Raw genomic sequence first — 22,500 nt, 5'->3', positions numbered from 1 at the left:
TGTGCACAGTTCTGGTCTCCATATACCTGGGTTAGACCACACTGGGAATACTGTGCACAGTTCTGGTCTCCATATACCTGGGTTAGACCACACTTGGAGCACTGTGTACAGTTCTGGTCTCCATATACCTGGGTTAGACCACACTTGGAGCACTGCGTACAGTTCTGGTCTCCATATACCTGGGTTAGACCACACTGGGAATACTGTGCACAGTTCTGGTCTCCATATACCTGGGTTAGACCACACTGGGAATACTGTGCACAGTTCTGGTCTCCATATACCATGGTTAGACCACATTGGGAGCACTGTGCACAGTTCTGGTCTCCATATACCTGGGTTAGACCACACTTGGAGCACTGTGCACAGTTCTGGTCTCCATATACCTGGGTTAGACCACACTTGGAGCACTGTGCACAGTTCTGATCTCCATATACCTGGGTTAGACCACACTGGGAGCACTGTGCACAGTTCTGGTCTCCATATACCAGGGTTAGACCACACTGGGAGCACTGTGCACAGTTCTGGTCACCATATACCTGGGTTAGACCACACTGGGAGCACTGTGCACAGTTCTGGTCTCCATATACCTGGGTTAGACCACACTGGGAGCACTGTGCACAGTTCTGGTCTCCATATACCTGGGTTAGACCACACTGTGAGCACCGTGCACAGTTCTGGTCACCATATACCTGGGTTAGACCACACTGAGAGCACTGTGCACAGTTCTGGTCTCCATATACCTGGGTTAGACCACACTGGGAGCACTGTGCACAGTTCTGATCTCCATATACCTGGGTTAGACCACACTGGGAGCACTGTGCACAATTCTGGTCTCCATATACCTGGGTTAGACCACACTGGGAGCACTGTGCACAGTTCTGGTCTCCATATACCTGGGTTAGACCACACTGGGAGCACTGTGCACAGTTCTGGTCTCCATATACCTGGGTTAGACCACACTGGGAGCACTGTGCACAGTTCTGGTCACCATATACCTGGGTTAGACCACACTGGAAGCACTGTGCACAGTTCTGGTCTCCATATACCTGGGTTAGACCACACTGGGAGCACTGTGCACAGTTCTGGTCTCCATATACCTGGGTTAGACCACACTGGGAGCACTGTGCACAGTTCTGGTCTCCATATACCTGAGTTAGACCACACTGGGAGCACTGTGCACAGTTCTGGTCTCCATATACCTGGGTTAGACCACACTTGGAGCACTGTGCACAGTTCTGGTCTCCATATACCTGGGTTAGACCACACTGGGAATACTGTGCACAGTTCTGGTCTCCATATACCATGGTTAGACCACACTGGGAGCACTGTGCACAGTTCTGGTCTCCATATACCTGGGTTAGACCACACTGTGAGCACTGTGTACAGTTCTGGTCTCCATATACCTGGGTTAGACCACACTGGGAGCACTGTGTACAGTTCTGGTCTCCATATACCTGGGTTAGACCACACTGGGAGCACTGTGCACAGTTCTGGTCTCCATATACCTGGGTTAGACCACACTTGGAGCACTGTGCACAGTTCTGGTCTCCATATACCTGGGTTAGACCACACTGGGAATACTGTGCACAGTTCTGATCTCCATATACCATGGTTAGACCACACTGGGAGCACTGTGCACAGTTCTGGTCTCCATATACCTGGGTTAGACCACACTTGGAGCACTGTGCACAGTTCTGGTCTCCATATACCTGGGTTAGACCACACTGGGAGCACTGTGCACAGTTCTGGTCTCCATATACCTGGGTTAGACCACACTGGGAGCACTGTGCACAGTTCTGGTCTCCATATACCTGAGTTAGACCACACTGGGAGTACTGTGCACAATTCTGGTCTCCATATACCTGGGTTAGACCACACTGGGAGCACCGTGCACAGTTCTGGTCTCCATATACCTGGGTTAGACCACACTTGGAGCACTATGCACAGTTCTGGTCTCCATATACCTGGGTTAGACCACACTGGGAGCACTGTGCACAGTTCTGGTCTCCATATACCTGGGTTAGACCACACTGGGAGCACTGTGCACAGTTCTGGTCTCCATATACCTGGGTTGGACCACACTTGGAGCACTGTGCACAGTTCTGGTCTCCATATACCTGGGTTAGACCACACTGGGAGCACTGTGCACAGTTCTGATCTCCATATACCTGGGTTAGACCACACTGGGAGCACTGTGCACAGTTCTGGTCTCCATATACCTGGGTTAGACCACACTGGGAGCACTGTGCACAGTTCTGGTCTCCATATACCTGGGTTAGACCACACTGGGAGCACTGTGCACAGTTCTGGTCTCCATATACTTGGGTTAGACCACACTGGGAGCACTGTGCACAGTTCTGGTCACCATATACCTGGGTTAGACCACACTGGAAGCACTGTGCACAGTTCTGGTCTCCATATACCTGGGTTAGACCACACTGGGAGCACTGTGCACAGTTCTGGTCTCCATATACCTGGGTTAGACCACACTGGGAGCACTGTGCACAGTTCTGGTCTCCATATACCTGAGTTAGACCACACTGGGAGCACTGTGCACAGTTCTGGTCTCCATATACCTGGGTTAGACCACACTTGGAGCACTGTGCACAGTTCTGGTCTCCATATACCTGGGTTAGACCACACTGGGAATACTGTGCACAGTTCTGGTCTCCATATACCATGGTTAGACCACACTGGGAGCACTGTGCACAGTTCTGGTCTCCATATACCTGGGTTAGACCACACTGTGAGCACTGTGTACAGTTCTGGTCTCCATATACCTGGGTTAGACCACACTGGGAGCACTGTGCACAGTTCTGGTCTCCATATACCTGGGTTAGACCACACTGGGAGCACTGTGCACAGTTCTGGTCTCCATATACCTGGGTTAGACCACACTTGGAGCACTGTGCACAGTTCTGGTCTCCATATACCTGGGTTAGACCACACTGGGAGCACTGTGCACAGTTCTGGTCTCCATATACCTGAGTTAGACTACACTGGGAGTACTGTGCACAGTTCTGGTCTCCATATACCTGGGTTAGACCACACTGGGAGCACCGTGCACAGTTCTGGTCTCCATATACCTGGGTTAGACCACACTTGGAGCACTATGCACAGTTCTGGTCTCCATATACCTGGGTTAGACCACACTGGGAGCACTGTGCACAGTTCTGGTCTCCATATACCTGGGTTAGACCACACTGGGAGCACTGTGCACAGTTCTGGTCTCCATATACCTGGGTTGGACCACACTTGGAGCACTGTGCACAGTTCTGATCTCCATATACCTGGGTTAGACCACACTGGGAGCACTGTGCACAGTTCTGGTCTCCATATACCTGGGTTAGACCACACTTGGAGCACTGTGCACAGTTCTGGTCTCCATATACCTGGGTTAGACCATACTTGGAGCACTGCGTACAGTTCTGGTCGCCATATTATAAAACGGATATCGAGGTACTGGAGAGAGTGCAGAGAGGATTTACACGGATGATACCAGAAATGCGAGGGTATACATATCAGGAAAGGATGAACAGGCTGGGTCTCTTCTCTAGAGAAAAGAAGGCCTAGGGGTGACCTAACAGAGGTCTTTAAAATGATGAAAAGTTTTGATAGAGTGGATACAGAGAGTGTTTCCACTTGTGGGGGAGACCAGAACTGGGGGCCACCAATTTCAGACAGTCACTGATAAACCCAACGTGGAATTCAGGAGAAACTTCTTTACCCAGAGAGCGGTGAGAATGTGGAACTCGCTGCCACAGGGAGGGGTTGAGGCGAATAGTATCGATGTATTTAAGGGGAGGCTGGATAAACACATGGGGGAGAAGGGAATAGAGGGTTATGCCGATAGAGTTAGATGAGGAAAGACAGGAGGAGGCTCGAGTGGAGCGGACTGGTTGGGCCCAATGGCCTGTTTCTGGGCCATTTATCCGGCGTGATCCTCTGTAATAAAGAAAGGATATTAATGCTCCGATGATTTTTTTTCCTGTGTTTTTTGCGCATAGCTAAGGATAGTAAGGGCTAGAAGTTATGGCCAAGGAATGGCAGCGTTTAGACTCAAAATGGTGGATTAGCGCCAGGTGAAAATCTGGTTATAAGTTCGATAAGCGCGCAAAATTCATCCTCACTCCCCAATAAAATGATTGTAGCCATAAATCTAGTCGAAGACCCAAGCTCATTGGCGTCACACTGAAAAGATGGGCCGATTGACCTGTTACCGTGCCGTGTATCCAGGGTGTAATCCGATGTATCCTGCAGCTGTCAGGTGAGTGAACCGTTCGATGCTGACACAACACCTCACCTGCTTAACCTGACGTGATGCCCGCACTCTGGGAAACACGCTTGAGAAACTGGCGGAATGGTAAGTACACGGTAAAATCCTGCTTAGCGACCTTATAACCAGCTTTTAACTGTCGGAATTGCCTGTCCCGCCGCTTGGTGTTGGGGTCTCTGCAGAAGTGACGACTGTGCACTCGGGAAAGTGGTCGGGAGGTGGGTTTTAGCGGGATGCCGACCAGCTGCTAATCTGATTGATATTGGTTGGTGTTCCTCATCACAATCTGTGTCTTTCTATTTTTCAGCCAATGTAAGAGATCCTGGTGAACTATTCATTGTAAGTTGCAAGTCTTTATAGTTCGCTCCTTATTGGTAAAGAAAAGTACCAATGTTCTTTGCTGATTAATATTAATCTATTGATCTGTCTCTTGTAGCTGGACTGTCAGAGATTCCCGAGTCTTAAAACTTGCAACAATGAATTCTTTTTAGTCTGTGCTTCTGATGGTCAGCAATACGGAAACCCCTGCATTCTCTGTAGGCATAACAGGTAATACATGCAAACCACACACGCCAACCCATCTCTAGCGGGTAGAATTGAAGAACAGAGAAGTTATGGAAAATGCGTAGCGAACCTTGGTTAGACCACACTTGGAGCACTGCGTACAGTTCTGGTCTCCATATACCTAGGTTAGACCACACTGGGAGCACTGTGTACAGTTCTGATCTCCATATACCTGGTTTAGACCACACTTGGAGCACTGTGCACAGTTCTGGTCTCCATATACCTGGGTTAGACCACACTGGGAGCACTGTGTACAGTTCTGATCTCCATATACCTGGTTTAGACCACACTTGGAGCACTGTGCACAGTTCTGGTCTCCATATACCTGGGTTAGACCACACTTGGAGCACTGTGCACAGTTCTGGTCTCCATATACCTGGGTTAGACCACACTTGGAGCACTGTGCACAGTTCTGGTCTCCATATACCTGGGTTAGACCACACTGGGAGCACTGTGTACAGTTCTGGTCTCCATATACCTGGGTTAGACCACACTTGGAGCACTGTGCACAGTTCTGGTCTCCATATACCTGGGTTAGACCACACTTGGAGCACTGTGCACAGTTCTGGTCTCCATATACCTGGGTTAGACCACACTGGGAGCATTGTGTACAGTTCTGGTCTCCATATACCTGGGTTAGACCACACTTGGAGCACTGTGCACAGTTCTGGTCTCCATATTATAAAAAGGATATCGAAGCACTGGAGATGGTGCAAAAATGATTTACAAGGATACCAGAACTGAGAGGTTATTATTTTCAGGAAAGACTGAACGGACTAGAAAAGAGAAGGCTGAGGGGTGAGCTGACAGAGGTGTTTAAAATGATGCAGAGGGTTCGATAGGGTAGACTTAGAGAGTGTTTCCCCTTGTGGGGGAGACCAGAACTGGGGGCCACCAATATCAGACAGTCACTGATAAACCCAATGGGGAATTCAGGAGAAACTTCTTTACCCCGAGAGCGGTGAGAATGTGGAACTCGCTGCCACAGGGAGGGGTCGAGGTGAATAGTATCGATGTATTTAAGGTAGGGTGTCCATATTTCCTAAAGTGAATGCAGGGACACACAGGCTAGGAGCACAGCAAAGTAGCCAGGGTGGGAAAATGGGCTGTGAGCAGAATCTTTCAGCAGCCTGTATTTAATCAGTGGCTGAGATAGACGTCAAATGCAAAACTAATGTGCAGTTAATGACCGGGGAGATGAGGTCACACCACTGGAGCACAGACTGACAGGGTCTATAAATCGTACAGTAACACTCTTCCAGATCCGCTGTTTACCGTCCCCACTGTCCATACAGCCAATTCACAAAATCTGTCTTTGTATCACTGCCCAACTCCATGATTTTTCTCAGACGATTGTGGTCCCATCGCCCCGTCTAAAGAAAGCCGGCATGGCAACTCTGTTGTGTCTGCTGGTGGAATGCGCCTCATGATTAACCCCTGTCAACCATCACTGAATGGTTTGTCCATCTAACCCCCATCAACCATCACTGAATGGTTTGTCCATCTAACCCCCAACAACCATATGGTTTGTCCATCTAACCCCCAACAACCATCACTGAATGGTTTGTCCATCTAACCCCCGTCAACGATCACTGAATGGTTTGTCCATCTAACCCCCAACAACCATCACTGAATGGTTTGTCCATCTAACCCCTGTCAACCATCACTGAATGGTTTGTCCATCTAACCCCCATCAACCATCACTGAATGGTTTGTCCATCTAACCCCCATCAACCATCACTGAATGGTTTGTCCATCTAACCCCCATCAACCATCACTGAATGGTTTGTCCATCTAACCCCCATCAACCATCACTGAATGGTTTGTCCATCTAACCCCCAACAACCATCACTGAATGGTTTGTCCATCTAACCCCCATCAACCATCACTGAATGGTTTGTCCATCTAACCCCCATTAACCATCACTGAATGGTTTGTCCATCTAACCCCCGTTAACCATCACTGAATGGTTTGTCCATCTAACCCCCATCAACCATCACTGAATGGTTTGTCCATCTAACCCCCAACAACCATCACTGAATGGTTTGCCCAAGTCTTGCTACAGTTATACAGGGTATTGGTGAGGCCACACCTGGAGTACTGCGTGCAGTTTTTATTGTGTTCCTAACACAGATGAGGCTGCACACAGGAAGGTTAAAGTAACGGTGACCTCAGTCTTTATTAAGACACACTCGCTGAATTCCACTGGGGAGATGATGCCCTCGTGTTGCAGCCAGCTCGATTTCCACGCCCTCATCATGTGAGGTACCGCTCGCGCCTTGTGGTGAATGGGTCGTGCCTTTGGGACCAAGTGGATCCGCACCTTCGCCCCGGAAAAGTTTCCAATGCCTGGCTCAAAAAGGGAAGGAAATTTGTTCAGAACCTGGGTACATGTGGCCTCATCGACATGTGATCGTGCTCGGATGTCATCCCAGTTCCAGCGGATTTTGCCCAGCCAGCTCCTTCCAAGCAGTGTGGGGCCATCGCCCGGGACAATCCAGAGTGGCAGTTCATGCACCGTGCCCTCGTAGGTGACCTTGACCATGGCGCTGCCCAGGACAGTGATAAGCTCTTTGGTGTACGTTCTCAGTTTCGTGTGGATGAGGCTCAGGGCTGGTCTGAGTGTCTTGTTGTACCACAGTCTCTCAAACATCTTTTTACTCATGATGGATTAGCTAGCGCCAGTGTCCAGTTCCATGGCTACGGGTAAGCCATTCAATTTTACATTTAGCATTAGAGGTGGACATTTCGTCGAAAATGTGTGCACCCCGTGTACTTCAGCATCTGCCTCCTCTCTCTGAGGCTCGAAATTGCTTTGATCCACCATGGACTGATCTTCCTCTGCCACATGGTGGTTAGCAGGTTTTGCAGAGCTCGCAGCTCATTGGAGGTGCCCCATTGTTCCACAGCTCTTGCAAACATACCCTTTGAAGCGGCATGAATAGGCTGAATGGAAGCCTCCACAACGCCAACAAGGTGTGAATTGCCTTGCATTCATCCTTTGTTGGGGACTCTGAGTCATCTGGGTCACCTGAGGCCTGCTGGCAGTTGCAGACTCGTGGTTTCTGCCCTGTACATTTCTGCTCACAAACACAGTTCCAGTTAATTTATGAACATTACTAGCACTTGTGTGCTGAGAGATTTGTTTGGTGTTATCACTGGTGGACATAAACGCCTGTGCTATCGCAATGGCCTTACTGAGGGTCGGTGTCTCTACAGTCAAAAGTTTTCGTAGGATGGTCTCGTGGCCAATGCCCAGTACAAAAAAGTCTCTGAGCATTTGCTGCAGGTAGCCATCAAACTCACATTGTCCTGCAAGTCGCCTTAGCTCGGTGACGTAGCTCGCCACTTCCTGACCTTCAGATCGCTGGCACGTGTAGAACCGATACCTCGCCATCAGCATGCTCTCCCTCGGGTTAAGATGCTCCTGAACCAGTGTACACAGTTCCTCATACGACTTATCTGTGGGTTTCACCGGAGCCAGAAGATTCTTCATGAGGCTGTAGGTCGGTGCCCCGCAGACTGTGAGGAGGACCAATCTCCTTCCTTCTCCGTCCAGCTCGTTGGCTATAAAATACTGGTCTAGTCGTTCGACATAGGCTTCCCAGTCCTCACCATCCGAGAACTTCTCCAGGATGCCCACAGTTTGCTGCATCTTTGCGTTGGATACTCGTCGCCAGTTATTGTGTTCCTAACACAGATGAGGCTGCACACAGAGAGGTTAAAGTAACAGTGACCTCAGTCTTTATTAAGACACGCCAGAGTGAGGAACAGGCCTTAGGGGCCGGCTTATATACAGTGCTCCCAAGGGATGCTGGGATCCCTTGGGACTTCAGGGGATGAGCTCCCTGGTGGCGGAACATGGGAGTACATGCTTTACAGATACACAGCAGTTTTGGTTTCCATATTTACGAAAGGATATACTTGCTTTGGAGGCAGTTCAGAGAAGGTTCACTCAGTTGATTCCGGGGATGAGGGGGTTGACTTATGAGGAAAGGTTGAGGAGGTTGGACCTCTACTCATTGGAGTTCAGAAGAATGAGAGGTGATCTTATCGAAACGTATAAGATTATGAGGGGGCTTGACAAGGTGGATGCAGAGAGGATGTTTCCACTGATGGGGGAGACTAGAACTAGGGGGCATGGTCTTAGAATAAGGGGCCGCCCATTTAAAACTGAGATGAGGATCTGTGGAATTTGCTGCCTCAGAGAGCTGTGGAAACTGGGACATTGAATACATTTATGACAGATAAAGGAATAAGGGGTTAAGGGGAGCGGGCAGGGAACTGGACCTGAGGCAGTGAGCACAGTGGGTGATGGGTGAGCGGGACTCGGTGCGAGTTAGGACACGGGGCAGTGAGCACAGGGGGTGATGGGTGAGTGGGACTGGGTGCGAGTTAGGACACGGGGCAGGGAGCACAGGGGGTGATGGGTGAGTGGGACTGGGTGCGAGTTAGGACATGGGGGCAGTATGCACAGGGGGTGATGGGTGAGTGGGACTGGGTGCGAGTTAGGACACGGGGCAGGGAGCACAGGGGATGATGGGTGAGTGGGACTGGGTGCGAGTTAGGACACGGGGCAGGGAGCACAGGGGGTGATGGGTGAGTGGGACTGGGTGTGAGTTAGGACACGGGGTCAGTGAGCACAGGGGGTGATGGGTGAGCGGGACTCGGTGTGAGTTAGGACACGGGGCAGTGAGCACAGGGGGTGATGGGTGAGTGGGACTTGGTGCGAGTTAGGACACGGGGCAGCGAGCACAGGGGGTGATGGATGAGTGGGACTCGGTGTGAGTTAGGACACGGGGCAGTGAGCACAGGGGGTGATGGGTGAGTGGGACTGGGTGTGAGTTAGGACACGGGGCAGTGAGCACAGGGGGTGATGGGTGAGCGGGACTCAGTGCGAGTTAGGACACGGGGGTCAGTGAGCACAGGGGGTGATGGGTGAGTGGGACTGGGTGTGAGTTAGGACACGGGGCAGCGAGCACAGGGGGTGATGGGTGAGTGGGACTGGGTGTGAGTTAGGACACGGGGCAGTGAGCACAGGGGGTGATGGGTGAGCGGGACTCAGTGCGAGTTAGGACACGGGGCAGTGAGCACAGTGGGTGATGGGTGAGTGGGACTGGGTGTGAGTTAGGACACGGGGCAGTGAGCACAGGGGGTGATGGGTGAGTGGGACTGGGTGTGAGTTAGGACACGGGGCAGGGAGCACAGGGGATGATGGGTGAGTGGGACTGGGTGCGAGTTAGGACACGGGGCAGGGAGCACAGGGGGTGATGGGTGAGTGGGACTGGGTGTGAGTTAGGACACGGGGTCAGTGAGCACAGGGGGTGATGGGTGAGCGGGACTCGGTGTGAGTTAGGACACGGGGCAGTGAGCACAGGGGGTGATGGGTGAGTGGGACTTGGTGCGAGTTAGGACACGGGGCAGCGAGCACAGGGGGTGATGGATGAGTGGGACTCGGTGTGAGTTAGGACACGGGGCAGTGAGCACAGGGGGTGATGGGTGAGTGGGACTGGGTGTGAGTTAGGACACGGGGCAGTGAGCACAGGGGGTGATGGGTGAGCGGGACTCAGTGCGAGTTAGGACACGGGGGTCAGTGAGCACAGGGGGTGATGGGTGAGTGGGACTGGGTGTGAGTTAGGACACGGGGCAGCGAGCACAGGGGGTGATGGGTGAGTGGGACTGGGTGTGAGTTAGGACACGGGGCAGTGAGCACAGGGGGTGATGGGTGAGCGGGACTCAGTGCGAGTTAGGACACGGGGCAGTGAGCACAGTGGGTGATGGGTGAGTGGGACTGGGTGTGAGTTAGGACACGGGGCAGTGAGCACAGGGGGTGATGGGTGAGTGGGACTGGGTGTGAGTTAGGACACGGGGCAGGGAGCACAGGGGATGATGGGTGAGTGGGACTGGGTGCGAGTTAGGACACGGGGCAGGGAGCACAGGGGGTGATGGGTGAGTGGGACTGGGTGTGAGTTAGGACACGGGGTCAGTGAGCACAGGGGGTGATGGGTGAGTGGGACTGGGTGTGAGTTAGGACACGGGGCAGCGAGCACAGGGGGTGATGGGTGAGTGGGACTGGGTGTGAGTTAGGACACGGGGCAGTGAGCACAGGGGGTGATGGGTGAGCGGGACTCAGTGCGAGTTAGGACACGGGGCAGTGAGCACAGTGGGTGATGGGTGAGTGGGACTGGGTGTGAGTTAGGACACGGGGCAGTGAGCACAGGGGGTGATGGGTGAGTGGGACTGGGTGTGAGTTAGGACACGGGGCAGGGAGCACAGGGGATGATGGGTGAGTGGGACTGGGTGCGAGTTAGGACACGGGGCAGGGAGCACAGGGGGTGATGGGTGAGTGGGACTGGGTGTGAGTTAGGACACGGGGTCAGTGAGCACAGGGGGTGATGGGTGAGCGGGACTCGGTGTGAGTTAGGACACGGGGCAGTGAGCACAGGGGGTGATGGGTGAGTGGGACTTGGTGCGAGTTAGGACACGGGGCAGCGAGCACAGGGGGTGATGGATGAGTGGGACTCGGTGTGAGTTAGGACACGGGGCAGTGAGCACAGGGGGTGATGGGTGAGTGGGACTGGGTGTGAGTTAGGACACGGGGCAGTGAGCACAGGGGGTGATGGGTGAGCGGGACTCAGTGCGAGTTAGGACACGGGGGTCAGTGAGCACAGGGGGTGATGGGTGAGTGGGACTGGGTGTGAGTTAGGACACGGGGCAGCGAGCACAGGGGGTGATGGGTGAGTGGGACTGGGTGTGAGTTAGGACACGGGGCAGTGAGCACAGGGGGTGATGGGTGAGCGGGACTCAGTGCGAGTTAGGACACGGGGCAGTGAGCACAGTGGGTGATGGGTGAGTGGGACTGGGTGTGAGTTAGGACACGGGGCAGTGAGCACAGGGGGTGATGGGTGAGTGGGACTGGGTGTGAGTTAGGACACTGGGCAGCTGAGTTTTGGATCACCTCTAGTTTACGTCGGGTAGAATGTGGGAGACCAGTTAGGTGTGCCTGGAATAGTCAAGTCTGGAGGTAACAGAGACATGGATGAGGGTTTCAGCAGCGGATGAGCTGAGGCAGGTGGAGAACATTCCTTAATGTCTGAACATGGATGGAAAAGACTGAAATGGAGCAGCGCCCTGACTAATGCTTTCCATTATCTTTCAGGCGAAACAATCTGTCGATTTTTGTTATACACCCAGGATTCTGTGCCTGTGACCATGAAAAAAAATTACATTATCCAAACAGAATCTGATTTTTTAACAAAACTTCATGTAACTAGCCCAGGTCTGAATAAATAAGATTGGATGAGAACCATTGTACAGCATGTGGTCCTATCAGCTGACTATTGCCCACAGTACGGTAGCACAGTGATTACACACTGGGTTTGTAATTGAGAGCCCTGGACTAATGATCCAGAGACCAAGTTCAAATCTCACCCGGCAACTGGGGGATTTAAATTAAGTTCATTAAATATATCTGGAATAAAAAGCTAATGTCAGTAATGGTGACCCTGAAACTACCGCACTGTCGGAGGGGCAGTACTGAGGGAGCGCCGCACTGTCGGAGGGGCAGTACTGAGGGAGCACCGCACTGTCGGAGGGGCAGTGCTGAGGGAGTGCCGCACTGTCGGAGGGGCAGTGCTGAGGGAGTGCCGCACTGTCGGAGGGGCGGTACTGAGGGAGCGCCGCACTGTCGGAGGGGCAGTACTGAGGGAGCGCCGCACTGTCGGAGGGGCAGTACTGAGGGAGTGCTGCACTGTCAGAGGGGCGGTACTGAGGGAGTGCCGCACTGTCGGAGGGGAAGTACTGAGGGAGCGCCGCACTGTCGGAGGGGAAGTACTGAGGGAGCGCCGCACTGTCGGAGGGGCAGTACTGAGGGAGTGCCGCACTGTCAGAGGGGCGGTACTGAGGGAGCGCCGCACTGTCGGAGGGGCAGTACTGAGGGAGCGCCGCACTGTCGGAGGGGCAGTACTGAGGGAGTGCTGCACTGTCGGAGGGGCAGTACTGAGGGAGTGCTGCACTGTCGGAGGGGCAGTACTGAGGGAGTGCTGCACTGTCAGAGGGGCAGTACTGAGGGAGTGCTGCACTGTCGGAGGGGTGGTACTGAGGGAGTGCTGCACTGTCGGAGGGGCAGTACTGAGGGAGCGCCGCACTGTCGGAGGGGAAGTACTGAGGGAGCGCCGCACTGTCGGAGGGGCAGTACTGAGGGAGTGCCGCACTGTCAGAGGGGCGGTACTGAGGGAGTGCCGCACTGTCGGAGGGGAAGTACTGAGGGAGTGCTGCACTGTCAGAGGGGCAGTACTGAGGGAGTGCCGCACTGTCGGAGGGGCAGTACTGAGGGAGTGCTGCACTGTCAGAGGGGCGGTACTGAGGGAGTGCCGCACTGTCGGAGGGGCAGTACTGAGGGAGTGCCGCACTGTCAGAGGGGCGGTACTGAGGGAGTGCCGCACTGTCAGAGGGGAAGTACTGAGGGAGCGCCGCACTGTCGGAGGGGCAGTACTGAGGGAGCCCCGCACTGTCGGAGGGGCAGTACTGAGGGAGCGCCACACTGTCGGAGGGGCAGTACTGAGGGAGTGCCGCACTGTCGGAGGGGCAGTACTGAGGGAGTGCCGCACTGTCGGAGGGGCAGTACTGAGGGAGTGCCGCACTGTCGGAGGGGCAGTACTGAGGGAGCGCCGCACTGTCGGAGGGGCAGTACTGAGGGAGCACCGTACTGTCGGAGGGGCAGTACTGAGGGAGCCCCGCACTGTCGGAGGGGCAGTACTGAGGTGTGGCGCGGATGTTACTGACACTGATTGGCCCGAGCTTGAATGACGCCCAGACTCATCATCATCATCACAGGCAGTCCCTCGGAATCGAGGAAGACTTGCTTCCACTCTAAACACGAGTCCTTAGGTGACTGAACAGTCCAATACGAGAGCCACAGTCCCTGTCACAGGTGGGACAGACAGTGGTTGAGGGAAGGGGAGGGTGGGACTGGTTTGCCGCACGCTCCTTCCGCTGCCTGCGCTTGGTTTCTGCATGCTCTCGGCGACGAGACTCGAGGTGCTCAGCACCCTCCCGGATGCACTTCCTCCACTTAGGGCGGACTGGTCTTTGGCCAGGGACTCCCAGGTGTCGGTGGGGATGTTGCACTTTATCAGGGAGGCTTTGAGGGTGGTCCCTGTAACGTTTCCTCTGCCCACCCTGGGGCTCGTTTGCCGTGAAGGAGTTCCGAGTAGAGCGCTTGCTTTGGGGAGTCTCGTGTCGGGGGGACATGCGGACAATGTGGCCCTGCTCAGCGGAGCTGGTCGAGTGTGGTCAGTGCTTCGATGCTGGGGATGTTGGCCTGGTCGAGGACGCTCACGTTTGGCACAGATGTCGACGACGAGATCCAACACCGCCTCCACTGCGCCAGTGCAGCCTTCTGACGCCTGAGGAAGAGCGTGTTTGAAGACCAGGCCCTCAAATCCACCACCGAGCTCATGGTCTACAGGGCTGTAGTGATACCCACCCTCCTGGATGGCTCAGAGACACGGACCATGTACAGCAGACACCTCAAGTCGCTGGAGAAATACCACCAACGATGTCTCCGCAAGATCCTGCAAATCCCCCGGGAGGACAGACGCACCAACGTTAGCGTCCTCGTCCAGGCCAACATCCCCAGCTAATCTTGGGTTCAACACCTCAACTGCAGCAAGATAACATTTTCACTCACTCAGTCTTGCCATGTGCTGACTGAGGATTATCAGCGGAACGCTTTTATCGACACCAACACGTGAGCGACCGACCACCGACCCGTCCGCAATCTATACGGCCATTGCGGCCCCTCGCCGAAGTCCTTCAACAATCTTCCCTCCACCTCGATGATCATCGGCGAAAGGCTTGGGAAAACCACGACACACACAATGGATTTCTCACAGTCCAACCTGTAGGGTCAAACCTTCCTCATTCACAGTGGACAACCATCGACTGACCGCCTCAGACCCCGGACTGGACCTCCTCCTCCTCCACAGGTGGCGCCCCCAGTGGCGGGAGGTCTCACACACAGTCTATCCCTGCAGCGCCCCCAGTGGCGGGAGGTCTCACACACAGTCTATCCCTGCAGCGCCCCCAGTGGCGGGAGGTCTCACACACACACAGTCTATCCCTGCAGCGACCCCAGTGGCGGGAGGTCCCACACACTTCGGGTCCTGCAGCGCCCCCAGTGGCGGGAGGTCCCAAACAGAGTCTATCCCTGCAGCGCCCCCAGTGGCGGGAGGTCTCACACACAGTCTATCGCTGCAGCGCCCCCAGTGGTGGGAAGTCCCACACACAGTCTATCCCTGCAGCGCCCCCAGTGGCAGGAGGCCTCACACACAGTCTGTCCCTGCAGCGCCCCCCCAGTGGCAGGAGGTCCGAAACAGAGTCTATCCCTGCAGCGCCCCCAGTGGCAGGAGGTCCCACACACAGTCTATCCCTGCAGCGACCCCAGTGGAGGGAGGTCCCACACACACACAGTCTATCCCTGCAGCGCCCCCAGTGCCGGGAGGCCTCACACACACACACTCCGGGTCTCTGCAGCGCCCCCAGTGGTGGGAGGCCTCACACACACACAATCCAGGTCCCTGCAGCGCCCTCAATGGCGGGAGGCCTCACACACACACACTCCGGGTCCCTGCAGCGCCCCCAGTGGCGGGAGGCCTCACACACACACAATCCAGGTCCCTGCAGCGCCCTCAATGGCGGGAGGCCTCACACACACACACTCCGGGTCCCTGCAGCGCCCCCAGTGGCGGGAGATATCACACATTCTCTGGGTCCCTGCAGTGCCCCCAGTGCCGGGAGGTCTCACACACACTCGGGGACCCTGCAGCGCCCTCAGTGGCAGGAGGTCTCACACACACACACTGGGGCCCTGCAGCGCCCCCAGTGGCGGGAGATATCACACATTCTCTGGGTCCCTGCAGCGCCCCCAGTGCCGGGAGGTCTCACACACACTCGGGGACCCTGCAGCGCCCTCAGTGGCAGGAGGTCTCACACACACACACCGGGGCCCTGCAGCGACCCCAGTGGTGGGAGGTCTCAGGCACACTCCGGGTCCCTGCAGCGCCCCCAAGGGCGGAAGGTCGCACACACAGCCTGTCCCAGCAGCGCCCCCAGTGGCGGGAGGTCCCACACGCAGTCCGGTTCCCTGCAGCGCCTCCAGTAGCGGGATGTCTCCCACACACACACTCCGGGACCCTGCAGAGCCCCTAGTGGCCGGAGGTCTCACACAGTCTCTCCCTGCAGCGCCCCCAGTGGTGGGTGGTCTCACACACTCCGGGTCCTGCAGCGCCCCCAGTGGCGGTTGGGCGGGCGAGCGGCGGAAGTGACGCGGGAGGCGGGGGTTGGCGTGCTCCGGAAGTGCCGGGCTGTCCGCCATGGGGCCGCGGCGGCTGAAGCTCCGCGCCGCGTCAGCCGCCTATTTCCTGGTGTCGGTGGGCGGCCTGGTGTACGCGCTGCTGCAGCTGGGTCAGTGAGGGGTGAGGGGTGAGGGGTGAGGGGTGAGGGGCCGGGGGGTGGGGGGGAGAGGGGGAGAGGGGTCGGGGGGTGGGGTACTGAGGTCGTGAGGGGAGGCCCCGGCCTGATCAGCAAACCGGGCCTCGGGATCCGGCCCCCCCCCCTCCCCCTCAGTCCCCCCCCCTCCCCCTCAGTCCCCCCCCCCTCCCCCTCAGTCCCCCCCCCCTCCCCCTCAGTCCCCCCCCCTCCCCCTCAGTCCCCCCCCTCCCCCTCAGTCCCCCCCCTCCCCCTCAGTCCCCTCCCCTCCCCCTCAGTCCCCCCCTCCCCCTCAGTCCCCCCCTCCCCCTCAGTCCCCCCCCCTCCCCCTCAGTCCCCCCCCCCTCAGTCCCTCCCCCCTCAGTCTCCCCCTCCCCCTCAGCCCCCCTCCCCCTCCCCCTCCCCTCCCCCTCAGTCCCCCCCCTCCCCCTCAGTCCCCCCCTCCCCCTCAGTCCCCCCCCTCCCCCTCAGTCCCCCCCCTCCCCCTCAGTCCCCCCCTCCCCCTCAGTCCCCCCCTCCCCCTCAGTCCCCCCCTCCCCTCTTAGTCCCCCCCCTCCCCCCTCAGTCCCCCCCCTCCCCCTCAGTCCCCCCCCCTCAGTTCCCCCCCCTCCCCCCTCAGTCCCCCCCCTCCCCCTCAGTCCCCCCCCCCCTCAGTTCCCTCCCCTCCCCCTCAGTCCCCCCCTCCCCTCTTAGTCCCCCCCCTCCCCCCTCAGTCCCCCCCCTCCCCCTCAGTCCCCCCCCTCCCCCTCAGTCCCCCCCCCCTCAGTTCCCTCCCCTAATGATCCAGAGACCAAGTTCAAATCTCACCCGGCAACTGGGGGATTTAAATTAAGTTCATTAAATATATCTGGAATAAAAAGCTAATGTCAGTAATGGTGACCCTGAAACTACCGCACTGTCGGAGGGGCAGTACTGAGGGAGCGCCGCACTGTCGGAGGGGCAGTGCTGAGGGAGTGCCGCACTGTCGGAGGGGCAGTGCTGAGGGAGCACCGCACTGTCGGAGGGGCAGTGCTGAGGGAGTGCCGCACTGTCGGAGGGGCAGTGCTGAGGGAGTGCCGCACTGTCGGAGGGGAAGTACTGAGGGAGCGCCGCACTGTCGGAGGGGCAGTACTGAGGGAGTGCCGCACTGTCGGAGGGGAAGTACTGAGGGAGTGCTGCACTGTCGGAGGGGCAGTACTGAGGGAGCGCCGCACTGTCGGAGGGGAAGTACTGAGGGAGCGCCGCACTGTCGGAGGGGCAGTACTGAGGGAGTGCCGCACTGTCAGAGGGGCGGTACTGAGGGAGTGCCGCACTGTCGGAGGGGAAGTACTGAGGGAGTGCTGCACTGTCAGAGGGGCAGTACTGAGGGAGTGCCGCACTGTCGGAGGGGCAGTACTGAGGGAGTGCTGCACTGTCAGAGGGGCGGTACTGAGGGAGTGCCGCACTGTCGGAGGGGAAGTACTGAGGGAGCGCCGCACTGTCGGAGGGGCAGTACTGAGGGAGTGCCGCACTGTCAGAGGGGCGGTACTGAGGGAGTGCCGCACTGTCAGAGGGGAAGTACTGAGGGAGCGCCGCACTGTCGGAGGGGCAGTACTGAGGGAGCCCCGCACTGTCGGAGGGGCAGTACTGAGGGAGCGCCACACTGTCGGAGGGGCAGTACTGAGGGAGTGCCGCACTGTCGGAGGGGCAGTACTGAGGGAGTGCCGCACTGTCGGAGGGGCAGTACTGAGGGAGTGCCGCACTGTCGAGGGGCAGTACTGAGGGAGTGCCGCACTGTCGGAGGGGCAGTACTGAGGGAGCGCCGCACTGTCGGAGGGGCAGTACTGAGGGAGCACCGTACTGTCGGAGGGGCAGTACTGAGGGAGCCCCGCACTGTCGGAGGGGCAGTACTGAGGTGTGGCGCGGATGTTACTGACACTGATTGGCCCGAGCTTGAATGACGCCCAGACTCATCATCATCATCACAGGCAGTCCCTCGGAATCGAGGAAGACTTGCTTCCACTCTAAACACGAGTCCTTAGGTGACTGAACAGTCCAATACGAGAGCCACAGTCCCTGTCACAGGTGGGACAGACAGTGGTTGAGGGAAGGGGAGGGTGGGACTGGTTTGCCGCACGCTCCTTCCCGCTGCCTGCGCTTGGTTTCTGCACGCTCTCGGCGACGAGACCTCGAGGTGCTCAGCACCCGCCCGGATGCACTTCCTCCACTTAGGGCGGACTGGTCTTTGGCCAGGGACTCCCAGGTGTCGGTGGGGATGTTGCACTTTATCAGGGAGGCTTTGAGGGTGGTCCCTGTAACGTTTCCTCTGCCCACCCTGGGGCTCGTTTGCCGTGAAGGAGTTCCGAGTAGAGCGCTTGCTTTGGGGAGTCTCGTGTCCGGGGGGACATGCGGACAATGTGGCCCTGCTCAGCGGAGCTGGTCGAGTGTGGTCAGTGCTTCGATGCTGGGGATGTTGGCCTGGTCGAGGACGCTCACGTTTGGCACAGATGTCGACGACGAGATCCAACACCGCCTCCACTGCGCCAGTGCAGCCTTCTGCCGCCTGAGGAAGTGTTTGAAGACCAGGCCCTCAAATCCACCACCGAGCTCATGGTCTACAGGGCTGTAGTGATACCCACCCTCCTGGATGGCTCAGAGACACGGACCATGTACAGCAGACACCTCAAGTCGCTGGAGAAATACCACCAACGATGTCTCCGCAGATCCTGCAAATCCACCGGAGGACAGACGCACCAACGTTAGCGTCCTTGACCAGGCCCAACATCCCAGCTAATCTTGGGTTCAACACCTCAACTGCAGCATAGATAACATTTTCACTCACTCAGTCTTGCCATGTGCTGACTGAGGATTATCAGCGGAACGCTTTTATCGACACCAACACGTGAGCGACCGACCACCGACCCGTCCGCAATCTATACGGCCATTGCGGCCCCTCGCCGAAGTCCTTCAACAATCTTCCCTCCACCTCGATGATCATCGGCGAAAGGCTTGGGAAAACCACGACACACACAATGGATTTCTCACAGTCCAACCTGTAGGGTCAAACCTTCCTCATTCACAGTGGACAACCATCGACTGACCGCCTCAGACCCCGGACTGGACCTCCTCCTCCTCCACAGGTGGCGCCCCCAGTGGCGGGAGGTCTCACACACAGTCTATCCCTGCAGCGCCCCCAGTGGCGGGAGGTCTCACACACAGTCTATCCCTGCAGCGCCCCCAGTGGCGGGAGGTCTCACACACACACAGTCTATCCCTGCAGCGACCCCAGTGGCGGGAGGTCCCACACACTTCGGGTCCTGCAGCGCCCCCAGTGGCGGGAGGTCCCAAACAGAGTCTATCCCTGCAGCGCCCCCAGTGGCGGGAGGTCTCACACACAGTCTATCGCTGCAGCGCCCCCAGTGGTGGGAAGTCCCACACACAGTCTATCCCTGCAGCGCCCCCAGTGGCAGGAGGCCTCACACACAGTCTGTCCCTGCAGCGCCCCCCCAGTGGCAGGAGGTCCGAAACAGAGTCTATCCCTGCAGCGCCCCCAGTGGCAGGAGGTCCCACACACAGTCTATCCCTGCAGCGACCCCAGTGGAGGGAGGTCCCACACACACACAGTCTATCCCTGCAGCGCCCCCAGTGGAGGGAGGTCTCACACAGTCTATCCCTGCGGCGCCCCCAGTGGTGGGAGGTCCCACACACAGTCTATCCCTGCAGCGCCCCCAGTGGCAGGAGGCCTCACACACAGTCTATCCCTGCAGCGCCCCCCAGTGGCGGGAGGTCCCAAACAGAGTCTATCCCTGCAGCGCCCCCAGTGGCAGGAGGTCCCACACACAGTCTATCCCTGCAGCGACCCCAGTGGCGGGAGGTCTCACACAGTCTATCCCTGCAGCGCCTCCAGTGGTGGGAGGTCTCACACACAGTCTATCCCTGCAGCGTCTCCAGTGGTGGGAGGTCTCACACACAGTCTATCCCTGCAGCGCCCCCAGTGCTGGGAGGTCCCACACACAGTCTATCCCTGCAGCGCCCCTAGTGGTGGGAGGTCCCACACATAGTCTATTCCTGCAGCGCCTCCAGTGGTGGGAGGTCTCACACACAGTCTATTCCTGCAGCGCCCCCAGTGGTGGGAGGTCCCACACACAGTCTATTCCTGCAGCGCCTCCAATGGTGGGAGGTCTCACACACAGTCTATTCCTGCAGCGCCCCCAGTGGTGGGAGGTCCCACACACAGTCTATCCCTACAGCGCCCCCAGTGGTGGGAGGTCCCACAAACAGTCTATTCCTGCAGCGCCTCCAGTGGTGGGAGGTCTCACACACAGTCTATCCCTGCAGCGCCCCCAGTGGTGGGAGGTCCCACACACAGTCTATTCCTGCAGCGCCTCCAGTGGCGGGAGGTCTCTCATACACTCACTCCGGGTCCCTGCAGCACCTCAAGTGGCGGGAGGTCTCACACGCACTGTCTATCCCTGCAGTGCCCCCAGTGGCGGGAGGTCTCAACACAGTCGATCCTTGCAGCGCCCCCAGTGGCGGGAGGGCTCACACACACACTTTGGCTCCATGCAGCGCCCCTAGTGGCATGGTTCTCATACACACTCCGGGTCCGTGCAGCACCCCCAGTGGCGGGAGGCCTCACACACACACTCTGAGTCTCTGCAGCGCCCCCAGTGGTGGGAAGTTTCACACAGTCAATCCCTGCAGTACCCCCAGTGCCGGGAGGTTACACACACTGTCTATCCCTGCAGTGCCCCCAGTGGCGGGAGGTCTCACACACACTCCATGTCCCTGCAGCACCCCCAGTGGCAGGAGGTCTCACACAGACACTCCAGGTCCCTCACACACACTCCGGGTCCCTGCAACGCCCCAGTGGTAGGAGGTCTCACACAGACACTCCGGGTCCCTGCAGCGTCCCCAGTGGTGGGAGGTCTCACACACACACTCTGGGTCCCTGCAGCGCCCCCAATGGCGGAAGGTCACTCATACACACTCTGGGTCCCTGCAGCGTCCCAGTGGCGGGAGGTTTCAAACACACAGTCTGTCCCAGCAGCGCCTTCAGTGGCGGGAGGTCTCTCACACATACGCTGGGTCCCTCCAGCGCCCGCAATGGCGTGAGACCTCACATACACTTCGGGTCCCTGCAGCGCCCCCAGTAGCGGGAGGTCTCTCATACACTCACTCCGGGTCCCTGCAGCACCTCAAGTGGCGGGAGGTCTCACAAACACTGTCTATCCCTGCAGTGCCCCCAGTGGCGGGTGGTCTCACACACACACTCGGGGTCCCTGCAGCGCCTGCAATGGCAGGTGGTCACACACACACTGCAGGTTCCTGCAGTGCCCCCAGTGCCGGGAGGCCTCACACACACACACTCCGGGTCTCTGCAGCGCCCCCAGTGGTGGGAGGCCTCACACACACACAATCCAGGTCCCTGCAGCGCCCTCAATGGCGGGAGGCCTCACACACACACACTCCGGGTCCCTGCAGCGCCCCCAGTGGCGGGAGGCCTCACACACACACAATCCAGGTCCCTGCAGCGCCCTCAATGGCGGGAGGCCTCACACACACACACTCCGGGTCCCTGCAGCGCCCCCAGTGGCGGGAGATATCACACATTCTCTGGGTCCCTGCAGTGCCCCCAGTGCCGGGAGGTCTCACACACACTCGGGGACCCTGCAGCGCCCTCAGTGGCAGGAGGTCTCACACACACACACTGGGGCCCTGCAGCGCCCCCAGTGGCGGGAGATATCACACATTCTCTGGGTCCCTGCAGCGCCCCCAGTGCCGGGAGGTCTCACACACACTCGGGGACCCTGCAGCGCCCTCAGTGGCAGGAGGTCTCACACACACACACCGGGGCCCTGCAGCGACCCCAGTGGTGGGAGGTCCTCAGGCACACTCCGGGTCCCTGCAGCGCCCCCAAGGGCGGAAGGTCGCACACACAGCCTGTCCCAGCAGCGCCCCCAGTGCGGGAGGTCCCACACGCAGTCCGGTTCCCTGCAGCGCCTCCAGTAGCGGGATGTCTCCCACACACACACTCCGGGACCCTGCAGAGCCCCTAGTGGCCGGAGGTCTCACACAGTCTCTCCCTGCAGCGCCCCCAGTGGTGGGTGGTCTCACACACTCCGGGTCCTGCAGCGCCCCCAGTGGCGGTTGGGCGGGCGAGCGGCGGAAGTGACGCGGGAGGCGGGGGTTGGCGTGCTCCGGAAGTGCCG

General features: G+C 57.7%; 1 protein-coding gene across 2 annotated transcripts in view; it reads left to right on the top strand.

The window, feature by feature from the left end:
- The window catches only part of LOC139239514 (trypsin inhibitor ClTI-1-like), a 16,275-nt gene extending 4,129 nt beyond the window's left edge, over positions 1-12,146 (top strand). For both annotated transcript variants that reach the window (XM_070868316.1, XM_070868317.1), the window contains exons 3-5: positions 4,584-4,615; positions 4,713-4,825; positions 12,000-12,146. In XM_070868316.1, coding sequence (XP_070724417.1) covers positions 4,584-4,615; positions 4,713-4,825; positions 12,000-12,087 — 233 coding nt within the window. In that variant the 3' untranslated portion in view covers positions 12,088-12,146. The remainder of the gene's footprint in view (positions 1-4,583; positions 4,616-4,712; positions 4,826-11,999) is intronic.
- The last annotated feature ends 10,354 nt before the right edge of the window (positions 12,147-22,500 follow it).

Source organism: Pristiophorus japonicus, chromosome 27, assembly GCF_044704955.1.
Source record: "Pristiophorus japonicus isolate sPriJap1 chromosome 27, sPriJap1.hap1, whole genome shotgun sequence".
In the NCBI taxonomy this organism is placed as follows: Eukaryota; Metazoa; Chordata; class Chondrichthyes; family Pristiophoridae; genus Pristiophorus; species Pristiophorus japonicus.
Note: the sequence above shows the minus strand (reverse complement) of the source record. Positions and strands in the feature narration are given on the sequence as shown.